The 27,814-nt window shown below is 39.2% G+C and overlaps 1 protein-coding gene across 9 annotated transcripts in view; it reads left to right on the top strand.

The window, feature by feature from the left end:
• The window catches only part of GOLGA4 (golgin A4), a 125,266-nt gene that overhangs the window by 13,514 nt on the left and 83,938 nt on the right, over window positions 1-27,814 (top strand). For 5 of the 9 annotated variants that reach the window (XM_078432517.2, XM_078432518.2, XM_078432516.2 and 2 more), the window contains 3 exons: window positions 13,132-13,230; window positions 17,580-17,645; window positions 27,428-27,742. In XM_078432517.2, the coding sequence (XP_078288643.2) occupies window positions 13,132-13,230; window positions 17,580-17,645; window positions 27,428-27,742 (480 nt within the window). The remainder of the gene's footprint in view (window positions 1-13,131; window positions 13,231-17,579; window positions 17,646-27,427; window positions 27,743-27,814) is intronic. The other 4 variants (XM_078432522.2, XM_078432521.2, XM_078432520.2 and 1 more) reach the window with 1 other exon arrangement.

The following is a 27,814-nucleotide window of genomic DNA, read 5'->3' as shown; positions in this document are numbered from 1 at the left end:
AAAGGCGTATATAGTTTTGACACTCTAGAAGACAATGCCTGTTGTTTTTCAAAATAGTTGTAGAACTTTACCTTTCCACCAGGAGCTTCTGAAAGTTAGTGTTGCTCTACGTCCTTGCTAGTCTTTAAAATCTCAGCCATTCTGGTGGGTGTATAGTGTTCTCTTATTGTAGTTTTAATTGATGACTATTAACATTGAGCATTTTTCATCTGTGTATTGGCCATTCGATATCTTTTTTTGTGAAGTGCTTGTTGATGTGCTCATTTTTCTGTTGGTTTGTCTTTTGTTGATTTGTAGTTCTTTTTTATATAGTGTGGATAGGAGTTTTTTATTGGCTTTATGCCTTGCAGGTATCTTCTGCCCTGTGGCTTCCCTTTTACCCTCTTAATGGTGTCCTTTGAGGAATTGAAATTCTTAGATTTAATTTAAATTCTTAGCTCTGGTGTATTCATATTTTCTGGCTAGTGTTTTTTTTCTTATTAAAGAATTCTTTTCTTACCCTGAGGGTATTTTCCTGTTTTACTTTTAAAAAATACTTTTTTTTTTTTTTATTGAAGTATGTTTGACATACAATGTTGCATTAGTTTCAGGTGTTCAACATAGTGATTTGACAAGTCTGTAAGTTCTGCTGGGCTCACCCAAAGTGTGGCTGCCATCTGTCGCGGTACAATGGTATTACAATATCATTGATTATATCCTCTATGCTGTCCTTTTTATTCCTGTGACTTAATCATTCCATAACTAGAAGCTTGTACCTGTTGCTCTCCTTCACCCATTTTGCAAATATTCCCCTCCTGTTTTACTTTTCACATTTGGATCTACATTCCTTTGGGAAATGGTTTTTTTTTTTTCAATATGGTGTGAGGTAGGGATCAAGCCTGGGACATTCCCCCCCCCCCCCCCATAATGCTATCCAGTTGTCCCATTCTTTCCACATTGCTCTACTGTGCTACCTTTTTTCAGAAATTGAGTGCCTATATTGAGTGGATTTGTTTCTGTGCTCCCTATTCTGTACCCTTGTTTGCTTTGTCTGTGATCCAATACCACACTGTCTTAATATTTTATACTAAATCTTTAATTAATGTTTTATTTTAAATCTTACCCTCTGTACAGCAGGTCTTTCCTGTCTTAGTCAATTTGGGGTGCTTTAACAACATTTCATAGACAAGGGCTTAAACAACAAACACTTGTTTCTCATGTTTCCAGAGACTGGGCGATCTAAGATCAAGGTGCTAGCAGATTGGCTGTCTGGTGAGGGCTCTCTTCCTGGTTTGCAGATAGCTGTGTTCTCATTATGTCTTAGCGTGGGCCTTCCTTACTACATGCATCTAGGTAGAGAGGGATGGGTGGGAGTAGTGGGGAAAGACAGCTCTCCTGTCTCTTTCTCTTTTTACAAGGGCACTAATCCCATCATGAAGGCCCGTCCTCTTGACCTTATCTAGCTAATTACCTCCCAAAGGCTCTGTCTCCAAATAACATCACATTTTGAGGGCTGGGGCTTCAACGTGTGAATTTTGGGGGACACACGACAGCACTCCCACCTTGTTCTAGAATGTCTTGTTATTCTTATTCCTTTCCATATAAATTCCATATAAATTTTAGAATCAGATTTTCAAGTCTCACAAAAACAAACTCACAACAAAATAAAACACCAACAGTGACAACAACAAAACAAACCTATAGAGGTTTTGATTGGGATTGTATCGATTCTATAGATTAGGTTGGAGAAAGTCTCAGTATTATAAGTCAAATGTTACAATCTTTTCAGTATTACAAGCAGTACTGTACTGAACATGTACATAAACACTTATAATGCTCTTTTTCTGTAGGATAGAATCCTAGGAATGGGACTGCTGGGTTCTAGGATAGATGCAAATTTAAACATTTTGATGAAAGTTACATTATAACAAAAATTTTTTAACTTTTTATAGATGTCGATTTGATGAAAGTTACATTAAAACAAAATTTTTTTTAGCTTTTATAGATGTTGGTTTGATGAAAGTTACATTAAAACAAAAAAAATTTTGACTTTTTATAGTAGATGTTGGTAGCAAAATAAACACTTTATAGTACAATTATTGCATTCAAAGTTAATGGCATATTATACGGTGCCCTTGGTGAATACATTTAAATGATCTCGCAAGTTGTATAAGCATATGAAGCACATGCATACTTTCTTTAGGATCTTATTTTCTTGCAACATTGCATCTCTTTCACTTTGTGATTTCGAGTTTAATGCTGCTGAACTTAGTTTATACATGTAACCAATTTGATTGAAATCTGCAGTACTGAGTAATAGTCAGTGTTGATAGCATCATGACTATACTCAGTACATTGGTTGATATTCTAGTATATTGGTTTCTATACAATACAGTTGAAACCCTGAAAATAACTTGTTTTTAGTAGTCGATTGCTACTACTGCTTTTTAAAAAGGCTTATTTTATCCAGGATGCTTAAAACATTTTAATTGAGGGACACCCGTGTGGGTCAGTTGGTTAAGCCTCCGACTTTGGCTCAGGTCATGATCTCACAGCTCCTGAGTTCGAGCCCTGCCTGAGTTCGAGCCCTGCCTAAGTTCCAGCCCTGCGTGGGCTGTGTACCGATAGCTCATAGCCTGGAGCCTGCTTTGGATTCTGTGTCTCCCTCTCTCTCTGCCCCTCCCCTGCTCACGCTCTGTCTCTCCTTCTCAAAAATAAATAAACATTAAAAAGATTTTTTTTGGGGGGGGGGACTCCTGGGTGGCTCAGTTGATTAAGCATCCAACTTTGGCTCAGGTCATGATCTCGTGGTTTGTGGGTTCAAACCCCATGTCAGGCTCTGTGCTGACAAGCTAGGAGCCTGGAGCCTGCTTCAGATTCTGTGTCTCTCCTTTTCTCTGCCCCTCCCCTGCTCGTGCTCTGTCTCTGTCTCTCTCAAAAATAAACATTAACAAAAATTAAAAAAAATTTTTAATTGAATATTTCTTTACAAAATAATATTTTTTCCCCAAAACAATCCTTTTTGAAAGGGATGATTTGAACATTCTTTTACAATAGGCTAAGTAAGGTAAAGGTTATCTTTTTATTTCTTCCCAAACTCCCAAATTTCAATCCTAACGATCCTGTGTTTCAGAGGTTTAACTTCAGAAGTCGTTTCTGATTGAAAGAGTAGCATTACCCTTCATCTCTTTGCTTTTAAAGCATTTTTGACAATTCTAAAAGGTATTTTCGACCACAAAGTACAATGTAGACTAAACCCCAGTTCAGTTTATCTTACAGGAAGTACTTTCTCATTTCATAATTAAGTTACTGATTAAAAGGGTGTATCTGCTTTGCCCTCCCACTCCCTGGGGTTTTGGTTTTGTTAAACCTCTAAGAGGGCGGATACTCCGCATGGGTTAGGACCCTGATTTATTGTTTTCAATGTTATAAGGTTTCTTTTAGCAAAATGTGGAAGTTTAACTCGATGTAAATATCTGTTCACCTCTCCAGTAGATACAGTAAAGTCTTTGTGATTCAGAATGCTTGGGAAGTAGATGGTTTCATTAAGTTAATTTCTTGGTCAATTAAAGGTTTTACCTTTTTTCAGCTATTGCAGAAAATCCTAATATGTCTATTTTCTTGTGTCAGTAAATACTATATGTAAATCTAAATAAGTCGGTCTTTGGTTGCAAGCTTCCTTATAAGGATATAAAAAATCATCTATATGATTGTAGGCGTTGAAGGCAAAGGAGAGCAGACTGAATTTGCACTGACTCTGAAGTCTGTAGATTTCTGACACTCTCTCACCCTGTGTAAATGGCAGATCTGTTCAGTTGACCATATGCTTTCCCCTTGTGATCCTGGGCATAGTCTTGTTTTAACATCAGCGTAGAGCTTCCTTCCGTTTTTGTTGCTTGAGATGAATCTTTTTTGCCTCTCTAGGGCAGGGTGCTTTAGAACAGCTGAGAGTGTAAGAGCATGTGAAAGGCTAACTAGGCCACATAAAGCGACCATAGCCTCCTGCCCTCTGTTCCACTCTGATGACTTTTTTTTAAATTGAGATTAAATTCCTGTAACATAACATTTACCATTTTAAAGTGGCATATGGTACCTTAGTGATACCGTGTATTCATCGTATCTCTCTAGTTCCATGACATTTTCGTTAATCCAAAAAGAAACCCCATACTCATGACGCACTTACTCCCTGCGTTCCCTCTCCCCCAGTCCCTGGTGACCACCAATCTGCTTGCTGTCTCTGTGGATGTGCTTGTTCAGGATACGTTGTATAAACGGAACCATACAATTTGTGACCCTTTGTGTCTGGGCTGTTTTCAGTTAGCATGTTTTCAAGGTTCATCTATGTTGTAACAGGTTTCATTACTTCATTCCTTTTTTATGGCTGAATCTAATGACTTTTCTAAGAGCATGATAATCTATTTATATAGTTTGGAGTGAGACCTGGTATAGACTAGTGAGAAGAGGATGGTTTTTGGAGTCTTCTGGATCAGCCTGGATTTATATCCTAGCTTTGCCGCTTGCTGGCTGGAGGACCTTTGGAAGTTAACTTTTCAGTGACTCAGGTTTTCTCTTTGTCAAATGGAAAGAATAGTACTTGCCTCGTGGAGCTGTGGGCATTGCCAGTAACATGGCATGTAAATCTCCTCTCGCGATGCTTTGCACATAGTAGGTGCTCGTGAAGTTGTTACTGGGGGCAGCCATGGAAGATGGGAAGGCCTGCCGTGCTTGTTCTGCTCAGGTCCCTACATGGAGGGAGGGAAACAGACAGACCATTATGTGGACTTTGGTCCTGGATGTTATCTGTCTTTTTACTTGTTGAACTTTGGAAGGAAGGATTGATACCTTCACTTACCCTGCTCATTAACTTGCTGTTTTTCAGGCACACTTCCCCATAGAGACAGCCTGGAATAGTGGAGGGATCACAGGATTTCATCCCTTACCTGCCATGTGGCTTTGGGCAAAACTGCCTTTAACTTCTGAGAGCCTTAAAATTGTGGTGAAATGCAGATCCCCTTCTTAGGGTCCTTGTGACGAGCAAATGAATTCAGAAGTATGAAAATACTCATAATTTGTGAATCACATACAGAAGATTATTATTATATGGAAACAAAAAGGCTTTTGCTGTGCCTGTCAGTTCTTGGATGGCATAGCACATAACCAATTTTTTGTTAATCGCGACATTTGCAAGTGAAAAATAATGAAGCATTGGGCTGCTTTGGATTGGAATGCTTTCCCAAACTTCAAGAAAAATGTCACTTTTTCTTGTCTTTTTTTTTTGTCACTTTTTGCTTTTCTTACTTATTTTTCTTCCTTTTTTTCCCCCTAAAATTTCATTTTCAAGCAATCTCTACACCCACCACAGGGCTTGAACTTACAACCTCGAGATCAAGAGTTGCAGGCCCCACCAACTGAGTCAGCCAGCGCCCCTCTTTTTTATTCTTCTTAATTGGAGATATCTTTCAGAAATAAAATACTGCCTCTCTAGTTGTCTCTGTCCTTCTGAGTCAGTTTGCACCGTTCCGTGAAATCATCTGTAACAGAGATTCTTGACGCTCTCAGCTTTTGGGAATTCAATTAAAAAAATTTTTTTTAATGTTTATTTTTTTTTTTTTTTTAAATTTTTTTATTTATTTTTGGGACAGAGAGAGACAGAGCATGAACGGGGGAGGGACAGAGAAAGAGGGAGACACAGAATCGGAAACAGGCTCCAGGCTCTGAGCCATCAGCCCAGAGCCCGACGCGGGGCTCGAACTCACGGACCGTGAGATCGTGACCTGGCTGAAGTCGGACGCTCAACCGACTGCGCCACCCAGGCGCCCCAATGTTTATTTATTTTTGAGACCAGGGGAGGGAGGAAGGGTGGACAGAGAGGGAGACATAGAATCAGAAGCAGGCTGCAGGCTCTGAGCTGTCAGCACAGAGCCTGCCGCGGGGCTCAAACTCACAGACCGCGAGATCATGACCTGAGCCGAAGGTTGGTCCCTTAACCCACTGAGTCAGTCAGGTGCCCCTCAGCTTTTGATAATTCTTAACCACATTTTTAGAAATTTATTCTGTTTCAGGGCTATAGGCATTGTTCTTTAGGAATTTCTGAGAAGTATCTTGAAAGTAATGGGTCAGAAATGACCCATTCTTCTTTTTTTAAATGTTTATTTATTTTGAGAGGTGGGAGTGAGGGGCAGAGAGAGAGGGAGACAGAGAATTGCATGCAGGCTCCCGACTGTCAGCACAGAGCCCGATATGGGGCTCGAACACACGAATTGTGAGATCGTGACCCGAGCCGAAACCAAGAGTTGGATGCGCCCCAAGAAATGTTTCTTAAGTTTGGAATTAATTTTGCCCCTAATAGATTGACTTTCAGAGATTTTACTGTTAGACAGTAGATTAGAAGCTACTTGCCCCTAGCCTCTGTCAGTTAATGAAAGTAAAAAATATCCCTGTCAAATTGCCTTGGTATGTACTCAGTTCTCATATTTTTTTCTTTTGATCTAATGATAGGAAATGAGTTATATTAATAGGCTTCCTGCTATGAAGCCAATCTTTCATTCCGTAAATCAACTCTACTAGTGTAGTGTCAGAGTGCATTATTAATATCCTGCTGCATTCACTTTGGTAGTTGCTTTATTTACATCTCTCCCAATTCTATTTGTAAGGGAGTGGTTTGTACTTTTCTGTTTGTGTTATCTTTATCAATTTTAATTAGTTGGGAAGCTTCCTACCTTTTCTTTTCTCTCCTTCCTTTGTCCCCTCTCCATTTATTTAGATCTTCTTTATTTTTTTTCAAAAAAATTTACACTTTTCAGAATATAAGGTTTATACTATTTTTGTTAAATTTATTCACAAGTATTTTATTCTTTGGATGCTACTATAAATTTAATTGTTTTCCTAATTTGGTTTTTTTGTGTTCTCATTACTACTTTATAGAGATAAAATTGATTTTTGTCAATTGATCTTGTATCCTGCAACCTTGCTGAACTTGTTTATTAGATTCTAATAGTTATTTAGTGGATTGTACAAGATCATGTCATCTGCAAAAGGAAGTAGTTTTATATCTTCTTTTAATCTGGCTGCCTTTTATAACATTTTCTTCCTAATTGCTATGGCTAGGAGCTTCAGTGCAATTTGAACAGATGTGAAAGTAGACAGATCATTCCTGATCTTAGGGGGAAAGCATTTAGTCTTTTGTCATTAAGTATGATGTTATCTGTTGGTGTTAGGAGATTGCCCTTATAATGCTGAGAAAGTTCCTTTACTTTCATAATTTGTTGAGTGTTCTTATGAAGCTGTGTTGAATGTTGTCAGATGCTTTCTTAGTGTTTATTGAGATGGGCATATGGTTTTGTCCTTTATTCTCTTGACATGGTGAGGTATGGTAATTGGTTTTTGGATGTTAAACTAACCTTGCATTCCTGGATATATCCCATTTGTTCATGGTGTATATCTTTTATTGCTGGGTTTGATTTGCTAGTATATTGTTGAGGATTTTTATGTTTCTATTCCTAAAAGATGTTGGCTTGTGGTTTTCTTTTTTGTGATGTCTGGATTTGGTATCAGGATAATATTAGCCTCATCAAATGAGTTGGGAAATATTCCCTCTGTTTGTATATTTTGGGAAGAATTTGTGAAGATTAGTATTAATTCTTCAAATGTTTGGTATAATTCACCAGTGAAGCCATCTGATCCTGGGCTTTTCTTTGTGGGAAGTGTCTGATTACAAATTCCATCTTTTTACTTTTTGTAGCTCCATTGAGTTTTTCTCTTTCTTCCTGAGTCAGTTTCGGTAATTTGTATCCTTCTAGAAATTCGTCTTTATCATCCAAGTTGTCTCATTTGTTGGCATACAGTTGTTCATAGCATTATCTTATAATCCTTTTTATTTCTATAAATGCTGTAGTAATTTCCCCTTTCATTCCTTATATTAGTAATATGAGTCTTCTATTTTTCTTTGTCAGTCAAGCTAAATATTTGTTTGTATCTTTTTGAAGAACCAACTTTCAGTTCCACTTTCTTGTTGAGCGTGCTGAGCATTTTCAGAATTAGAGTGGTGAGCTGATCTTTGATGACTTATTTTTCTTAAGTCTCAGGTGCGCTGGGACGTAGCATCTTATATCTTTAGTAGAATATATTATCACAAGTACTTCTTAAAGTACACATTGTTGGAAATAAAAACAGAATGAGTTTAATGTACCCTAATAGTGAGTATTGCAACTGACATTTGTATATAATAGTGTCTAGGAAGGTAGAAACAGGACTTCTGTCTTCAAAACAGAGACTTACACTCCCTAAGATACTAAACTTTTTAGAGACCTCCCTCTAACAGGAGATACATTAATTCATAGGAGATAAGCTTATTTGTTACATACAGCAGGTGCTACTGGATGCCTTGGGGCAGGCATTAGGACTTAATTTTCTCTTCGGACTCTGGTTCAGAAGGACTGGGAGGGTTAGATCTAACTGCCAAAGTTAGATTTGGTGCCAGGAGCTAAAGTGGAGCTCCCAGCATTGGCAGAAAGAGATTGAGAAAAGCTTTTGCAAACTGCTGCCTAGAACGCTCCGTGGCCCATTATGAGAAGCGGCCATCTCTAGGGAGACTTCGTGACCAAGAACTGAAGCAAACCTCACGTTGGCTTATTGCAACTGAGTCCGTGATGACCCCTGTGTTGCCATAAGGCAGGAAACTCAAACTGGGGCCCAGGGAATCAGATTGATTGGATAAGGAAAGATGAGTACAGAAGGAAGGAGAAAGACAATGCCTTCCTCAAAATGAACCTGTAAATGAAAATTCTGAAACAAATGCTACAAAGGCAGGCAAACAAAACAGGAATTGGAATATGAATTTATCCTAGATGAAATTAAAAAAGACTTTAACGTTTATTTATTTTTGAGACAGAGAGAGACAGAGCATGAATGGGGGAGGGTCAGAGAGAGAGAGGGAGACACAGAATCCGAAACAGGCTCCAGGCTCTGAGCTGTCAGCACAGAGCCCGACGCGGGGCTTGAACTCACGAACCGCGAGATCATGACCTGTGCCAAAGTCGGACACTTAACCGACTGAGCCACCCAGGCGCCCCAAAAAAGACTTTAAAAGAAGTATCTTTAATAGGATACCTGAAGTAATAATTTTCTGAAAAAGAAGATAAAATTGCAGGGAAAAAACAAAAGTAGATTAGGTAGGTCTGAAAAAGAACCGATTAGGAATCCTTGAAGTGAAAAAAAAATTGATATAAAAACGTAAGTCAGAATAAAACAGAAGTCCCAGTTCATGGGGAAATTAGGGTATTCTGAAAGAATACTGAGTAATTCTATCAAAAACGCACAGAGATAAAGAAATATGTATATGAGCGTAAAAGATACGGAAGATAGATAAACGCCTTCAACAGATATCTAATTGGAGTTTTCTGTATCTTCGTGAATGTTTAGACACAGAACTTCAATCAGTGTTAGTGCAGCTGATGGCTTCACCTAAGGACTGCACAAGAAGTGAGTTAAGTTCTTAACAGATTTGGATTAGAATTTGAACAGAGTTTGAGAGACACGGAATTGAGACAGAATTTGATTGAGAATATTTGAGAACCGATGTGTAGAAGATTTTCATAGGCACAAGAAGGAAAGAAGGCACGAGGACAGCAAGTGGGGGGAAAAGCCCTTTGGGTTTTGAGGTCATGTCAATGGGAACGTTTGTTTTCTTTAAGACTTATTTTATTTTTAGAGTGTATAGGAGCAGGAGAGAAGGGGAGAGGGAGAGAGAGGGAGAGCGAGAGAAAGAATCTCAGGCAGGCTCCATGCTCAGCGTAGAGCCTGATGTGGGGCTTGATCCCCAGCCCTGGGATCATGACCTGAGCTGAAATTCAAGGTCGGATGCACGCCACACCTGGCTTCTACTTGGGCAACAGGCAGGGGTATAGATTGTTGCTTGACAGGACCTTCCTTTGAGACATTTGCTCAACAAGATCTTCCATACTGAGCATCAGCTTTTGTGTTTTTCTCTTAGAATTTCAAATACACTCAACTGTAAAAATGTATTAATTATTTTTTAAATTAATTAATTAAATGTTTAATTTACATCCAAGTTAGCATATGGTGCAACAGTGATTTCAGGAGTAGATTCCTTAGTGCCCCTTCCCCGTGTAGCCCATCCCCCCTCCCACCACCCCTCCAGCAACCCTCTGTTTGTTCTCTGTATTTAAGAGTCTCTTCTGTTTTGTCCCCCTCCCTGTGTTTATATTATTTTTGCTTCCCTTCCCTTATGTTCATCTGTTTTGTATCTTAAATTTCTCATATGAGTGAAGTCATGTGATATTTGTCTTTCTCTGACTGACTAATTTTGCTTAGCATAGTACCCTCTAGTTCCATCCATGTAGTTGCAAATGGCAAGATTTCATTCTTTTTGATTGCTGAGTAATACTCCATTGTGTGTATATACCATTCATCCCTCGATGGCCATTTGGGCTCTTTCCATACTTTGGCTATTATTGAAAGTGCTGCTATAAACATGGGGGTGCATGTGCCCCCTCAAAACAGCACACCTGTATCCTTTGGATAGATACCTAGTAGTTCAACTGCTGGGTCATAGGGTAATTCTATTTTTAATTTTTTGAGGAACCTCCATACTGTTTTCCAGAGTGGCTGCACCAGTTTGCAATCCCACCAGCAGTGTGAGAGGGTTCCTGTTTCTCCACATCCTCGCCAGCATCTAGAGTCTCCTGATTTGTTCATTTTAGCCACTTTGACCAGTGTGAGGTGATATATCAGTGTGGTTTTGATTTGTACTTCCCTGATGAGGAGTGATGCGGAGCATCTTTTCATGTGCCTGTTGGCCATCTGGATGTCTTCTTTCGGAAAGTGTCTATTCATGTCTTTTGCCCATTTCTTCACTGGATTATTTGTTTTTTGGGTGTTGAGTTTGATAAGGTCTTTATAGATTTTGAATACTAACCTTTTATCTGATATGTCATTTGCAAGTATCTTCTCCCATTCTGTCAGTTGCCTTTTAGTTTTGCTGATTGTTTCCTTCATTGTGCAGAAGCTTTTTATCTTGATGAGGCCCCAGTAGTTCAGTTTTACTTTTGTTTCTCTTGCCTCCAGAGATGTGTTGAATAACTTGCTGTGGCCAGGGTCAAAGAGGTTTTTGCTTGCTTTCTCCTCTAGGATTTTGATGGCTTCCTGTCTTACGTTTAGGTCTTTTATCCATTTTGAGTTTATTTTTACGTATGGTGTAAGAAAGTGGTCCAGGTTCATTCTTCTGCATGTCACTGTCCAGTTTTCCCAGCACCACTTGCTGACGAGACTGTCTTTATTCCATTGGCTATTCTTTCCTGCTTTGTCAAACATTAGTTGGCCATACGTTTGTGGGTCCATTTCCGGGTTCTCTATTCTGTTCCGTTGATCTGAGTGTCTGTTTTTTGTGCCAGTACCATACTGTCTTGATGATTATAGCTTTGTAATGCGTCTGGAAGTCCACGACTGTGATGTCTCCAGCTTTGGTTTTCTTTTTCAGGATTACTTTGGCTATTCGGGGTCTTTTCTGGTTCCATACATATTTTAGGATTGTTTGTCCTAGTTCTGTGAAGAATGCTGTTGTTATTTTGATAGGGCTTGCTTAACTGTGAAAAAATAATCAAAAAAAATTTTTTTTAACATTTATTCAATTTTGAAAGAGGAAGAGAGACAGAGCATGAGCAGGGGTGGGGCAGAGAGAGAGGGAGACGTAGGGTCCGAAGCAGGCTCCAGACTCTGAGCTGTCAGCACAGACCCCGATGTGGGGCTCGAACTCACAGGCCGAGAGATCATGACCTGAGCTGAAGTCAGACGCTTAACCGACTGAGCCACCAGGCGCCCCTGAAATTTTAAGTTATTTTGTTGTGTGGGCCAGAGTGACTTCGTTTCAAACATTAATCTTGGGAGCCTAAGAAGAGTGAATTTGTATAGCCTTTAACTTAAAATCACATCCATTCCAAGGGTGACCTTTCTGAGTTCCCAGGAGAATTCAGATTTTCAGCAAGAGTAGGAACTTGAATGAGTACCCAGAGCCAAACAGGCATCTAGTATATTTTAGTACACCACTAATACTCAATTTTTAGGACCAGATGAAGAGAGTTAGTGGAGGCTCTACTCAGTGTCTATAACGCTGTAGTACTGAGATGAAAAGTCTAAGTTCTTAAGCCTGTGCAGACATTTATTTTCTGTTAATTCCTTTATCATATATAATATATAATAATAATATACATTAACTGCTGAGTTGACGTTGCAAAAGATTTGGGTTTTTAAAAATTTATTTAGTTTTTGAGATAAACATAGATTCACAGGAGGTTACAAAATTTTTTTTAGGGGGGCCCTGTTGTACCCTTTACCCATTTTCTCCCAAAGATAGCATCTTGTATAACTATGGTACACCGGCAAAATGAGGGAATTGCCATTGGTAAACTGTGGCATCCACAGAGATTATTCAGAGTTCACCAGTTTTACATTTAAAAGTTCATTTTAATTATAATTTCTTCTAATCTAATTCATGATTATTAATATTTTGGTGTATAGTGTACAGCTTGTGAAAGAAACTGAAGGACAGAAGAGAATATATATTAAAAGAATTCGTATGATGATCGCTTCTCAGCCTTTTGGCTAAGATCAAGTAGATCTTAGTATAATAAAAGAATTAGTATAAAAGGATTTGTCCTGAAGACTCATTATATAATGTCAGTTTCAAAAGTTTCTTCTGTACATATTTTCGTTTCTAAGCACAAAATAAACGATTATTTAACATTTTCTGTGTTTTGTCCTGCCCCCAATCTCCGTGCTCTCTTGTTGAATGCGTGACCACGGTCAACATTTGTTCTATGAAGTCTTTGTGTTCTTTACCGTGTGTGGTTCTTATCGGCATGGACTCTTACACCGAGTTGGCGGACACGATGTGCGCTGTGGTGGCTGTCGCCCATGCCGTTTGTGCGCCAGGAAGCAAGTTGAGATTCCAGGGAGCTCAGGTCCCCTCCACTGCTGAGCTTTCTGGCAACTTGCTATTTCTGCGGGCGGGGAGATGGTAGCCGTGGTGGTGGTGCACGTGCGGCGTGGCGAGGACACTTTGCGACATGCCCTCATGATTCGTTTTTCACGATGTGTTTTGTTTTTGTGCCTCTGCTATTACGCTGAATGAGACAGCTGCTAGCCGGGATGATAGCAGAGCCTGCTTTTCTCTCTGAGTATACTATCTTTGCTTTGGATTCCTCCAAGCAGCCTAAAACACAGACTGACAGTGTGGTGAGTCCTTCCACCGCTTTCTGCATCCCCCCTCTGGGGAAGCAAAGGAATTTGGTAATTCTAGAAGCACATCTCCTGCTGCTTGTCGCTCCCTGTCCCTCCAAGCATCTTCAGTGCCCTCTTGCTAACCCTGCTCTAAAAAATCAGAGTAAACTGCTGAATTCTGACGGCTGGTGTGTTTTCTGGCAGCTTTTTAACAGCAGCAAAATAACACTGTTTTCATTAATGTGGCGAAGGCTACCTTCAACTTGGCCTAAACTCTAAGTTTTCTCTCTGGGGAATGTTTGCTCATTAACTAAAAATGGTATGCATTGCTAGAAATCTCTGTTCTACTTTTGGCAGGAGGCCAAGAATATTTTGAGCTATGACTCACTGAGAAAAACAATGCATTGTTCATAAATCCGTAATTGAACAACATTGAGTAGGTGGGTGGATTCTACTGTAACAAATAATTGCATCTTATTTGGGGAGAGTACCAGTTTTCGATAAAACATCTGAAAGGAAGTAATTAATCTCATTATGTTTCAATTGACTGAATTCATATAATTTTGAATCCTGCATATAAGTTCACTTTGAGAAAGTGGACTGTTTTCGTACGTATCTTAAATTCTTAAGTTAGGAAATTAAAACTTAGAGATCTTTGATTGCCCAGTAAGGAAAGCTTTTTGTGTTGCATTGGACACTAATTGGGATTGAGGTTTTCCTTTTTTTTTTTTTTTTTTTTTAGTGTTTATTTTTGAGAGAGAGAGAGAGCCAGCAAACGGGGGGGGGGGGGGGGGGTAGAGAGAGAGAGACAGAGACAGAGAATCCCAAGCAGACTCCGCACTGTCAGCACAGAGCCCGATGCGGGGCTCCAACTCACGAACCATGAGATCATGACCTGAGCTGAAATCAAAGTCGGGTGCTTTACCGACTGAGCCACCCAGGTGCCCTAAGGGATTGAGGCTTTTTTTAAACGAGGAGAATTGGTTTAATTTATTAAGTAGCTGGTGATGAAACTAGAACATTTCTGTACTTAATCCATGCAGCCAGGAAGGACTTGGTGTGCGTATGGTCAGTAGCAATCCTAAATCACATTCTGAACTTGGTTTTAGAAAAGAAAGCAGCTGAGAGTTCTAGTGATGCCCTAGCTTGGATCTCAGGGCAAAGGGTCTCTCCTTGGTTCTGGCTACAAGTAATACCTCGCTATTTTCAAAACTGGTTTGAGAGGCAGACAGGAATCTAAGCTAACCTACCAATTTATTTTATTAAAAAAATTTGTTTTCTTTAAGTAGACTCCACGCGAGGCTCAAACCCATGATGCTGAGATCAAGACCTGAGCTGAGATCTAAGAGTCAGACACTTAACAGACACCCCACTAATTTACTTTAAAAACATAAAATGATATTACTTTATATTTTATGTAATAGTAACAGACTTAAAAAAAAGAAGATCCCCTCCTAGGCCTACTTCCATTTACATAAAAGTAATTTAAGTACCTATTCTATTGTAAAAAATGCTGATGCCTTTGAAATGTATGTATTTTATATGTTTATAAAATAAAGTTGTAATTATTTAAAAATACCTTGAGTAGACTAAAAGTCTTCATTTATCTTATTTAAATGTTGTCCAGATAAAAACTTCTCTCCATGCAACAACGGGAAATCACGGCATAACCTATAACAAAATACAAATGGAACACACATTTAGTGAGGGTCTACTTATGAGTTCACCAGCTATTGATTTTTCCTTCATTCAGATTTTTGAAAATGACCCCACATTCTAAAAATTACTGTATCCTTAGTGCTCAGCAGTCAAAAACATAGTTGTTGAAAGAGAGAACAAAACATAATTGAAGACAAATCTGGCAGGGAACCTGTGTGTGCTTTTAAATTAAATGCACTTTAGATTAGAAGAATTTTTCTGTTATCTAAGAATTGCCTCCGGGAGAAAGTACTGGTGACAGCTGAGTATTGACATGCGTTGAGCTAGTTCTTTTGGCTTCTCTCTGGGAGGAGGACTTCAGAAGCCTTTTTATACTGAAGGAAGTAACTGCATAAGGATTTGACAAGCATATACTAAGCCTCTACCACCAGTCAGGCAAAAGCATATACTAAGCCTCTACCACTAGTCCTGGGCACCAAGATGGACACGCAGGGCTCCTGCCCTCCGAGCGTTTATAGTTTAGTCTAGAGACAAACACTTAGAATGCAAAGGAATCAAGCCTTCCTAGAAGAAAATAACAGGGATAGGAAATGTGTTAGCGCCCAGGCAAGCCATATGAAACTTCATAAAAGAAGCTGCATTTGAAAGTCGAAAAGTAAATGAGAGTTTGCTGGGCAAAAGTGAAGGTGTTACAAGTAGTGACAAATCTTTAATTTTGCTTCTACAGATTCCTAGTTTAAATTTACGGGGTAACATGGCAATGCTTTCCTTAGCTGTGTCTATTTAAATATGTGATGTAATACACGTATTGAAACATATTTGCAGAGAGGGAAAGTTTTTAAACGTTAGGTAATGTTTGTCCGATAGTGTGATAGGTCAGTTATAGAATAGCTTTTTGTATGGACCACAATCATGTGTCAAGTAATTTCCTTAAAATAGAATATAGACTCTCTTGCCACTCTTCATCCTGACTTAAATGTTTTACGGAACCATTTCATTTCCTTTCTCTGCAATTTAACGATCTTAATTTTCAATATAGGGATTGAGAGACTTCTTGAACTCTATAAAGTAGGTTTTTTATTTTATAGTGTGTAATGTAGTATATTTTTAGGGCCAGAAAGCATTAATGGTCACGCTACACAAATATAGCCATATATACAGCTTGTAATTCTTTGAAATGGCAGAGAACAGGAAGATAAGAGTTATGTTCCCCCAACTTTTCTCCCTAATATAACCCTAAGGGAGATGTCTTGGACTGATAAAATTTGATAAGTCTTTTTATATTAGAGGGAGAAGGTGTATCAGTTGTTCTTGGGGAAAATCCAAACGTATGACAAGAGTGGAAATAGTAGTAACGGTGGCAAAAGAATCCCACCCCGCATGCCCAGTACCCAGTAGCATCAGTGAATGGCTCATGGCTCTCTTATTATCATACCCCCACACTTGTCTAACCACCCTCCCACACACGCACACCTCCCTTCCCCGTCCCCATCCCTGTTGGGTTACTTGAAGCGAATTTCAGAAACCTTATTCCATCTAAATGTTTTGGTCTATATTTCTGAAAGATAATGACTAAAAATATATAACACAGTGCATTTATCACACCTAAAAATCAGTTGTTTCTTAGTATCAAATACCTAATGGGAGTACAGTGCAGAAAATTGAGAACACTTGCAAAGCTGAGTGCCATCTCCACTGATACTCAAGAATACTCAGGGGTCCCTGGGTGGCTCTGTTGGTTGGGCGTCTGACTCTTGATCTCGGCTCAGGTCATGGTCTCATGGCTCGAGGGATCGAGCCCTGCATCGGGGGGATTCTCTCTCTTCCTCTCTCTCTGCACCCACCCTCAAAAATAAACATTAAAAAAAGAATATTCGTTATTTGACCTTTCCTTGGTCAGCTGTACAAATGTACAGGAAATGTCTTATTTAAAAATCTACCGAGTTACTGAAACATAGTGGCTAGGATTTGCTCTAACGCTTTGTTTAAAACTTAGAAGTTATTTTATCATGAGCCACTTTTAAGGCTCTAATTTTGGTCAGTGTATTACGAATGCAGTATAGAATTTTGAATCTCAGAGAATCTCCTTCGTTATCATGGAACCTATGCCAGGCTGATGTAATCAGGAGAATGTCGCTTAATTTGGAGCATTTGTCATGGCAACAGAACAAAACAAAAAGCTTTCGTATGTGGAAGAAGATATTTTTAATGACAAGTTTTTCTGAAAATTGCCATAACAATTTCATTTAGAGTGCTGGCTTCAGATGAATGAGGCATTTCCATCTCTTGTAACAAAGATGTTTTTCAGGTCTTAGCCCAAATAACTTTTGAGTATTATTTTATCGTAGGGGACACTTGACATTGCTTTTTCTGGATAGCTGTCTATTTGAATGAGGTTTGCTAATTGAATCCCCGTGTTAATTTTGTCATGGGGGAAAAAGCTAGGGACCTTATAATGGGGAGAGGTATGTGATTAGCTTAAAATGAAATTGTCAACGTACTAATCTTTGCTATTTAGTTACATATATTATAGCAAAATAAATTTTCTAAATACTCACCGTACTAGTTTTGCCTTGCATGAAAACATTCTAATAAATGAACTAATTGTGTTTGATAAATGTATCTAATGGGTCTTGGTGCTTGGCGTTTGTTCTTAACAGTTTTTTCTGTTCCTTTTCTTTATGATACTTCTTTGTTTTTCTTAGAATGCATCTATCCAAGCCACGAAATCTCCTGACAGTGTTAATGGAAGTGAACCAACCACTCCTCAGGTCTGTTACTACTGTTATTTTTAAAAAATAGCAAGTCATTTCAGAGTGTTGGTCAATCTATATTATTAGCATTTGACTTCCTATTGAAAGAGTGATGTCCAGACATTTGATATAATATGTATATGTATGGTAAATCCAGGTGTGTTGATGCTTTCTTGGAAACAGTTTTAAATAAAAATCGTGCATGTATATACAGCAGTCATGTAATACGACGTTGTTACTCATTTAAAAAATTAATGGCAGTAAAGAGAAAACTTTTTGACAAAAAGCAATATGACTTTATGCTTGTAAAATATTAGGGATAGTTTATATTGAAAGACATATTGAATTACATAATTTGGAAGGGGGGGATATGGACGGAATGGGATTTCTTTTAAAGTTTGCTCTAATGCAGAGTGTTTTACTACTAGAGCACTTGTGTTATCTTGATTTAAAAAAGTTACTTGGGGGGTGCAGCACAAGTGACATTCTTTTGATTCTTTCCGAAAACGAAAGAAAAAAAATTCATTAAAAGCGTCATTATGACAGCAATGTCTGACATGAACATTCGTTTACTTTGGCTCTAGTGATGATGTTATCGTTAACCTGGCTATTCTTAGCAGTCTCTAATGTAGGGCAGAAACATTTCTAATCTGTGAACCTGGAGCATATATGTAGACAATTTAGGAGCTAGATGATTTATGAACTAAATTGTGTAGACTAAACATTCTAAAGTATTGTCTAGCACAGATACAGATTATAGCTTCGCAAACTCCGTGAACAGATTCTATGAGCTGAGAACTTTGTTCCTTTTGGGGGGAGCTGGTCAGGTTCTGGGCATAGTCCAAGTCCCTGGGCTTCTGGCTCTGGCTTTGCTCAGCCTCCCTAGTTAAACTATTCCAATCCTCTCCAAATACATCATTATCTAGAAATGCCATGAAGTAGTGGTAAAATATTTGGAGGCACTGGTCTAAATGGTACTGGACAGATCCAGTGGTCTTTAATGAATATTATTTAAAACTATTATTTAGAATGCGTATTTTCCTCTCTTACAGAATAGTTCAAAAAGGCTAAATACTGTTGTAAATGCAAAAACTAGAATGAATGAGAACCAGCTTTCTAACACATTCAGGAGAAATTTAAGTTTTAATGAAGGTGAAGAATGAACATGGGTGATACTCAGGAAGTCAGCCCACCAAAGGCTTGGAACTTTCTTAAAAAAATACAAATATTTTTCTCAAAAATAATAAAGTAGTAGTTATTGAGTGTTTACTATGTGTCAGACATCGTTAAACATTTTATATATATGATCTCATTGAATTCTTAATCACAAGCAGATGCCCTTACTCAGAAGTCTTTATTTTTAAACACGTTTCTGATTAGTTGGTTGTTGGCTGTTGTTAGCAAATTGGGAATGATGCATATCCTCCAAGGGGGTGGAATGCTTCCTGTGATTGGGCATCTTGACAGCAGCAGGAGATCAGAGAGTTGACGCCAAGGGAGAAGAGACGGCATAAAGCAAGCCCGAGAGTTCGTACAGCTGCCGGTGACCCCCCCACCCCCCCTTGTTACTGCGTTGAACATCCTACGTATCAGTTGGTTTTGGCACCCAGTATAATGATTTAATAAGTATTTGCTCCTTTTTTCTTTTCCACACAGTATATTGTGAAAAACTTCAAACATACAGAGAAATAGAACTTTCAAGTGAGCATCTGTATACCTACCACCTAGATTCTTTCATTGGTACTTTACTGTGTTTGCTTTATCACCAGTCTGTCTGTGTATACATTCTTCTGTCTGCCCCTCAATCCATTTTTACTTTTAAAAATTACTTATTTATTTTTTAATTTTTTAAACGTTTATTTATTTTTTGAGAGAGAGAGAGAGAAGCGCAGGCAGGGGAGGGGCAGAGGGAGAGGGAGACACAGAATCTGAAGCAGGCTCCAGGCTCTGAGCGGTCAGCACAGAGCCCGACGCGGGGCTCGAACTCGTGAGCCATGAGATCATGACCTGAGCCAAAGTGGGACGCTCAACCGACTGAGCCACTCGGGCGCCCCTCCAATTTTACTTTCTTAATGGCATTTCAGAGTAAGTTGTGGGTCATGAGATCCTTCCCTTTAATGTTTTAGCATGCATATCATTAACCAGAGTTCATTACTTGTATTTTTTTTAAGTATTAATACTTTCATTACTTTGAGGAGAGAGGAATGGAAATACCACATGTAAGAATTAATTCTTAAAAATACAAGTTAAATCAAATTTTAAAGGACCTTACTATGAAACTGACTAGTTTCAGAGGTTTAATTAGTGGTATAATTACATATATAGCTACTAAGGACACACAGCCTAGAGGTTCTGTAGTAATGAATCATGATGAAAATTTACTTTACTAATTTTTTAGTTAATTTGGTTAAAAGGTAGTTATCTCCCTAGATTTTTTTTTTTTTAGATTGAAGTATAATTGACATATGATACCCCCTTAGTTTCAGGTATACATCATAGTGATTTGATATTTTTGTACATTAGGAAATGATCCCCATGATTAGTCTAGTTACCAGAATCTGTCACCATGCAAAATTATTACAGTATTAATGACTGGGTTCCCTATGCTGTACATTACATCCCTCTGACTTCTTTCTTTTACAACTGGAAGTTTGTACTTATTAATTCTCTTCACCTATTTTTCCTTCCTCCCCAAACCCCTCCCTCTTCATGTAACCAATAGTTTGTTTCCTGTATCTATGAAACTGTATTGTTTTGTTTGTTTTATTTTTTTAAATTTTATATATCAGTGAAATCATATGGCATTTGACTTTCTTTGACTTATCTCACTTAGAATAGTACCCTCTAGGTCCATCCATGTCACAAATGGCAAGATTTCACTCTTTTTACATGGCTAAGTAATATTCTTTTTAAAAAAAATGTATCTATTTTGAGAGAGAGAGTGAGTGCACATGCTTGTGCACGCCAGTGGGGAGGGACAGAGAGAGAGAGGAAGAGAGAGAATCCCAAGCGGGCTCTGTGCTGATGGTGCAGAGCCCAATGTGGGGCTCTCTCTCACGAATCTTGAGATCATGACCTGAGCGGAAATCAAGAGTCTGACGCTTCGCTGACTGAGCCACCCAGGTGCCCCAAGTAATATTTTTATATATATGTTCCTATAATATTCTTATAATCTCTGTCTCTATCTCTGTGTCTGTGTCTGTTCTGTCTATATATCACATTTTCTTTATCCATTCAGCTGTTGAAGGACACTTGGGTTGCTTCCGTATCTTGGCTTGTGTAGATAATGCAGTGAACGTGAGGATGCATACTTTTCCCGGAGTTTGTGTTTCCATTCTTTTTTGCACATCAGTCCCCAGAAGGGGAATTGCTGGATCGTATGGTAGCTCTATTTTTAATTTTTTGATGAACCTCCATACTGTTTTCCATCGTGGCTACACCAGTTTACATTCCCACCAGCAGTGCACACGGGTTCCCTTTCCCTACATCCTCACCAACACTTGCTGTTTTTTGTCTTTTTGATAATAGCCGATCTGACCCCTGTGAGGTGCTATCTCACTGTGGTTTTGGTTTGCAATTCCTTGATGGTTAGTGATGTTCTTTTCCCAGGCCCGTTGGCCATCTGCTTGTCTCCTTTGGAAAAATGTCTATTCAAGTCCTGTGCCCATTAAAGATTTTTTTTTTATATTGTGTAAGTTCTTTATATATTTTGGATGTTAGTCCCTTATCAAATGTATGATTTGCAGATACCTTTTCCCATTCAGTAGGTTGCCGTTTCATTTTGTTGATGGTTTCCTTCACTGTGCAAAAAGCCTTTTATTTATTTATTTTTTTTTTTTATTTTTTTTTTTTTAAGTTTTTTTTTTTTTTTTTTGTAACGTTTATTTATTTTTGAGACAGAGAGAGACAGAGTGTGAACGGGGGAGGGTCACAGAGAGAGGGAGACACAGAATCTGAAACAGGCTCCAGGCTCTGAGCTGTCAGCACAGAGCCCGACGCGGGGCTCGAACCCACGGACCGTGAGATCATGACCTGAGCCGAAGTCGGAGGCTTAACCGACCGAGCCACCCAGGCGCCCCGCAAAAAGCCTTTTAGTTCGATGTAATCCCATTTGTTTATTTTAGCTTTTGTTATCCTTGCCTAATGAGACTGGTCCAAAAAAAGTACTGCTAAGACTGATATCAAAGAGCTTACTGCCTTTTTCTTCTAGGAGTTGTGTTTTCTTTTTTGAGGTAAATTTTACATAAAGTGAAATGTACAGACCTCAAGTGTGCATCGACCCGAGTTTGAACAAATGTGTATGCTGAAGCCATATGTTAGTCCCATACAGAGATTACAGAACATTATCAAGACCCCAGAAAGTTCCTTTATGGTTCTTCTTCCTCCTAAAGGCAATCTCTTGACATTTTTTCCCACCATACCGCGGGGGACTAGTTTTGCTTGTTTTAGGACTTTATATAGTGGCCTCATGTATGTAGTACATAGTCTTTTGTAGAATGCTTCTTTCACTCACCGCAGTGTTTTTGGAATTTCATCCATGTTGTTGTGGATCATGTTATCAGTAGTTTGTCCCTTTTTATTGCTGTGTAGAATCCCTTTGAACAGTTTATAACCTGTTAATGGACCCCTGGGCCGTTTCCAGTTTTCAACTATTATGAATAGAACTACTACGAGCATTATTGTAGAAATCTTTTTGTGGATGTATGTTTTTCTTTCTTTTTCTTTTTGACTGTTATTGATTGTGTACTAATATGTTTTGATGATTTCTAGAATAACATATACTGTATATGTAAAATGATGTATTTGTTATATATCCTTTTGACCAAGCATGGGATGTTTAAATATCTCTTATTGGATCATCATTATCATATTGCCAGATTAAGGCCTAACTGAACAAATGTGTACTAAGTACCTACTTTATGGAAAGCATTGTGGCAAGGAGACAGAGATAGAGAATATGGATTCTTTTCTAAATGAGCATATTTAGGGGCGCCTGGGTGGCTCAGTCGGTTAAGCGTCTGACTTCGGCTCAGGTCATGATCTCACGGTTCGTGGGTTTGAGCCCCACGTCGGGCTCTGTGCTGACAGCTCGGAGCCTGGAGCCTTCTTCTGATTCTGTGTCTCTGTCTCTCTCTGCCCCTCCCCTGCTCATGCTGTCTCTCTCTGTCTCTCAAAAATAAATAAATGTAGAAAAAAAATTTTTAAAAAAAATGAACATATTTAGAGGTGAGGGTATGTGTGTAGCAGATATAATGGCAGGAAAACTTACTTAGTGCTTACTGCATATAGCACACCATTTGAAATGTTTTCATTGATTTAATTCTCATAACAATCCTACTGGGCAGGACTGTTGTTATTTCCATTTTACACATGAGAAAATTAAAACATAGAGGTTTTAAAACTAGTGAGTGGTGAAACTGGGATTCAAATCAGGGAATTCGGTTCAGAGTCTGTGTTCTTAGTCACTGTGCTGTAAGTGACCGTAGTTATTTTGGGGCATAAACAACTCAGCTGGTTGTTACACCAGTATGTAACTAACTAACGGTGAGTCAGAATGCAGTCAGTGCTCCAGGAATGGTTCTGGTAAAAGCTTAGGCCATAGAGAAAGGTTGTTTCTGATGAGTGAGATCTGAGGTTTCCTGGAAAAGCGGACATTTGAGCTGAGTTTTGAAGGATGTCTGGATTTTCACATGCAGGGAAATTACGGGCAGCGGTACAGAGGCACACATTGATGCATATGTTAAGGGGGCGGGAAGTTGCCTGTTGTGACTCAGGTTTTTGGTACATGGAGGGGTGAGTTTATAGAGAAATGGGTCTTGGGAGATGGGAACCTTGAATGTAAACTCAGGATCTTGAACCTTATATTAAATGGGAATCCAGTTTAAGAATTGGAATGAAATGATCTAAATGATGTTTTAGGAAGACAATTCTGGCGACAGTGTGACAGGGCAGATTAGGGTAAGAGATTAAGAGGCAGGGGAACGGAAGACTGCTGCTGGTATCCAGCTTATAGAGGATAAGGTTCTGAATAAGAATAGTGTTGGGAGAATAAAAAGGAGGGATTGAAAACGGGGTCAAATGGGGGAGACAGAAAGGAATTAAAAGTAACTCTGATATGTTCGCTTATTTTGGCGTATACATTTCTCCTTCCCTACCCCCCCCCCCCCATCAGTTTTTTCAAAAATGAATTCTAAATCCGTGAATGTCTTTGATATCAGAAACCTGACAACATTTGGCACCAGTGGGAGTGTATTTTTTCACATATCAGAAAGCTTGAGGATAAACAGTCTTTAAGGGCCCTTCTCCAGTTAGCTTCTTGTCCCCCCATATCCTTTACCACTGCCTTTCACCCTCACAACTACAAGTTGCCCTCCAAGAGTTGCATCTTCATTCTAGACAGAAGGAAAGACTCAAGACAGGAGGCAAAGACAAAAGGCATATTCCTTTTTATGAAGAAAATAATCTGTCTCCTAGAAGGTTCCATTGTATAGATTTCCATGTATCGTGCCTTATTGGCTGAACTCAGTCACCTGGCCCCCTCCTAGATGAAACAGGGTCTGGGAAAAGCTAATTAGAAAAACCCCTTTAATTGAAATATATCACAATATAACGTATACAGAAAAGTATGATATACACCTTATACAGCTTTCTGAGTGCTTACACATCAAGTACACCTTTGTAGCCAATGCTCCAAATCAAGACACAGAAATTACCAGTGTCGCTTCCATTCCCTGCTCTGACTCCCAAGGATAACTACTATCCTGACGTCTAGGTTAATTTTCTGTTTTTGAACTTTATGTAAGTGGAATAAAAATGAGTATTCTTTCGTCTGTCTTCTTTTGCTCAGTGCTTTATGAGATTCATCTATATTGTTGTGGCTGTAAGTCATTCTCACTGCTGTCTAGTATTCCGTTGGTGAACAGACTGCAATTTATCCATTCGGTTATTGATAGGCATCAACAGTAGCTTCAGGTTTGGGACTATTTTTTTTTTTTTTTTTTTTACATTTATTTATTTCTGAGAGACAGAGACAGAACACAAGTTGGGGAGGGGCAGAGATAGAAGGAGACACAGAATCCGAAGCAGGCTCCAGGCTCCGAGCTGTCAGCACAGAGCCCGATGCGGGGCTCGAATCCACAAACCCTGAGATCATGACGTGAGCCGAAGTCGGATGCTTAACCGACTGAGTCACCCAGGTGCCCCTGGGGCTATTTTGAATAAGATTGCTGTAAACTTACTAGTTTATCTTTTGCTGAACATACATACACATTTCCGCTGAGTCCATACTTAGTAATGAAATTGCTGATTCAGGTTGTGTACTTGTATTTGGTTTTAGTAAATACCGACAAGTAGTTTTCCAAAGTGGACTATTCCATATCCTTACCAATACTTGGTATTTTCCATAGTTTTAGTTTTAGCCATTCTGGTGGATGGGTGGTGGTGTCTCATGTGGCTTTAATTTGTGCTTGGGAAGGTGAGTATTACTTACTCTGAACAAAACTGGGTCCTGGTAAAAAGAAAAACAGGAAGATTAGATATCAGGTGGTAGCCAGTATTTATTGTTTACCTTAAGCCAGTCTTACCTTGAAGTACTGTGCGTGTATTGACTTATTACCCTTCACGACTACCCTGTGCGATGAGTGCATTTTACATATGAGGAAGCAGAAGCACCAAAGGTCAGGTAACTTGCCCAAGGTCATATTGCCAGTAATGGCAGAGCTAAGACTTGGGCCCAAGAGGTCTGGTTTCGTAGCCTACGCTCTTAGCTACTGCATCATATGAAAGGGTCTGCCACAGAAGCTTGTGTACGACATTCTCATTTGTAAGTTTGTCTTTTATTTTAGTCTCCTTTCTCTAATGATTGTAATGATTATTAATGTATATTGAGTATTTGCTACATTGTAAGCACTTTGCATGTATTAACTCAGTGCTTGTGGCATCCATCTGAGGTGGGTAGTGTTATCATCATCGTCATATAATTATTTTTATCATTCCCATTTTAAAGAGGAAGAAAGAAGACTAGTGAAGTTAAGTAATTTGGTCAAGGTCATGTCGAACATACTGGGGGAACCAGGATTTGAACTTAGGCACCCTAATTCGATAGTCCACAGGCCGAATCACTACACTCAAACGTGTCACTTCCAAATGTACGGGGGTGGCTGTTACCAGGTTTATCAGCTTCTGCGAAGACGTGTCTTTGACATTGTTCTTTAGCTTCTGGCTGACCCTAAGACAACACTGTTTGTAGTGTAATTCGAACTTGCTTCACTTGTTTGTCCCAGGGCAACTCACCGTCTGTGTGAAGTGAAAAGCACTTTTTGCATAGGTCAGAAGTGGCTGGTCGTGGAGTATCAGTAAAGCAGTTCTTAAAAGGTTTTGAGCATGAGGGTCCCTCCTCTCCCTTAAGACTTTCTCCATCCCTCCACCCCCCATAAAGGTAAACTTGCACATTATGATAGAAGGGTGTTTGTGTAAATACATATACTGCATATGGAAAAGTACCTGTAATTGCTTTAAATCAAAATGAGTTCACAGTATGTGTATTATTTTCTAACTTGGTGTTTTTCCATTTAATAGTATGTCTTGAACCTCTTTTCATGTACTGTAATGTACATGACGTATCCTCTAGTGGGTGTACATTTGGGTTTCCGGTTTTTACTATTATAAATCACCTGTGAGAAATCTCTGTGCATGTGAAGGGGGGGGCATGTTATCTCCCCTCACTCCCGCCTTGCCCAATACTGATACTAAGTCTCTAGCATCCATGAGTCAAGTTTTCCTGGTTCGCTTTTTTAAATTGTATACTAAAGAGAATATTTTTATTTTCCTGTAATTTTTGCCCACACATGGCCTCTGTCTTTCGTGGGCATTCATTCCTGGCACTGCTGAGATCTAGCAGGTGACCCTGTGGCACACTAATGAGAATGAGTTCCTAGGAAACACCTGTTAAATACTGCTGTCCCCTGAACAAAACAATGCAGTTTGGAGCATTTTGTTGAATTATGTTATGTTATTTTTCGTTGTTACTATTCAAATTAACACATCATTCAAATTAAGAGAACAGCTCTTGCTTATTACTGTTTCTGACATCAGACTTACTGATTTGTGCGGAGGGATTCTAGCTCAGATTTTTGAGTCGTCCTCCGTGACTTTTTAATGCTCATTTTTATTCTCAGTAGACAGAACGGTAATTACACCGAGCTGGATGTCACTAGTCAACCCTGCCTGGCATTCTCTTAGTGAACAGAGTGGGCTCACTAAGCATTCCCCTCCCCCTTCCCCCCTTCCCTTCTTGTGTTAAAGAGGGCAATCAGGAATCAGCGCCTCATGGAGACTCAGGGTAAAGCCCACTTGATTCTAGCCACACACTTCACAACATATATACCCCCATTTTAGGCACTGGGTGTGTATACTGGTGATACAGACATCACTGCTTCCGAGGATCTTCTAGTTGAGTGGACAGATGTTCACGGCACACCGGTGAGGTCGGCTGGGAAGCATGGCATCCTCCTTTATTACAGATGTGCAAACTGAAGGGAAGTGACTTAGTGAAGGTCGTTCCACTGCTTGGTGACGGACCTGGGACCTGTATCCCAGCCCTCTGACTCCATGTCCAGTGCTTTTTCAGAAACAGCCGCGTGTCTCTTGTTTTCCAGAAAACAGTGTGTTATGCAAAATGTCAGGAATGTAAATTGCATTTGTTAGAGCTTTTAATAGATTACTGGTGTTGGTGGTGATAGGGAATACTAGAAGTCTAAATGTGCATTTTAACCACATATTTTGTCGGGTTTTGGTTGCAGTCAGGTGACACGCAATCTTTTGCACAGAAGCTCCAGCTCCGGGTACCTTCAGTGGAGTCTTTGTTTCGAAGTCCACTAAAGGAGTCTCTGTTCAGATCTTCTTCTAAAGAGTCTTTGGTACGAACGTCTTCCAGAGAGTCCCTGAATCGATTTGACCTGGACTTTTCTGCGGCCACCTTTGATCCATCCTCTGATATGGAGAGTGAACCAGAAGACTCACTCCCTAATTTAGACAGTCTCAACAAAGAACAGTTGATTCAATGCTTGCGAAAAATGGAACGAAGGTTGAATAGCTACAAAGGAAAATGTTCCGAGGTAGGAGCATGATTTTTTTTTTTTTTTTTTTTTTTTTGCCAATACGAAAAATTTCCCTCTTGTTCTCTGTCT

Source organism: Panthera onca, chromosome C2 (assembly GCF_046562875.1).
Source record: "Panthera onca isolate mPanOnc1 chromosome C2, mPanOnc1 haplotype 2, whole genome shotgun sequence".
Classification (NCBI taxonomy): domain Eukaryota; kingdom Metazoa; phylum Chordata; class Mammalia; order Carnivora; family Felidae; genus Panthera; species Panthera onca.
The sequence above is the reverse complement of the archived record's forward strand: the minus strand, read 5'-3'. Positions and strand labels throughout refer to the sequence as shown.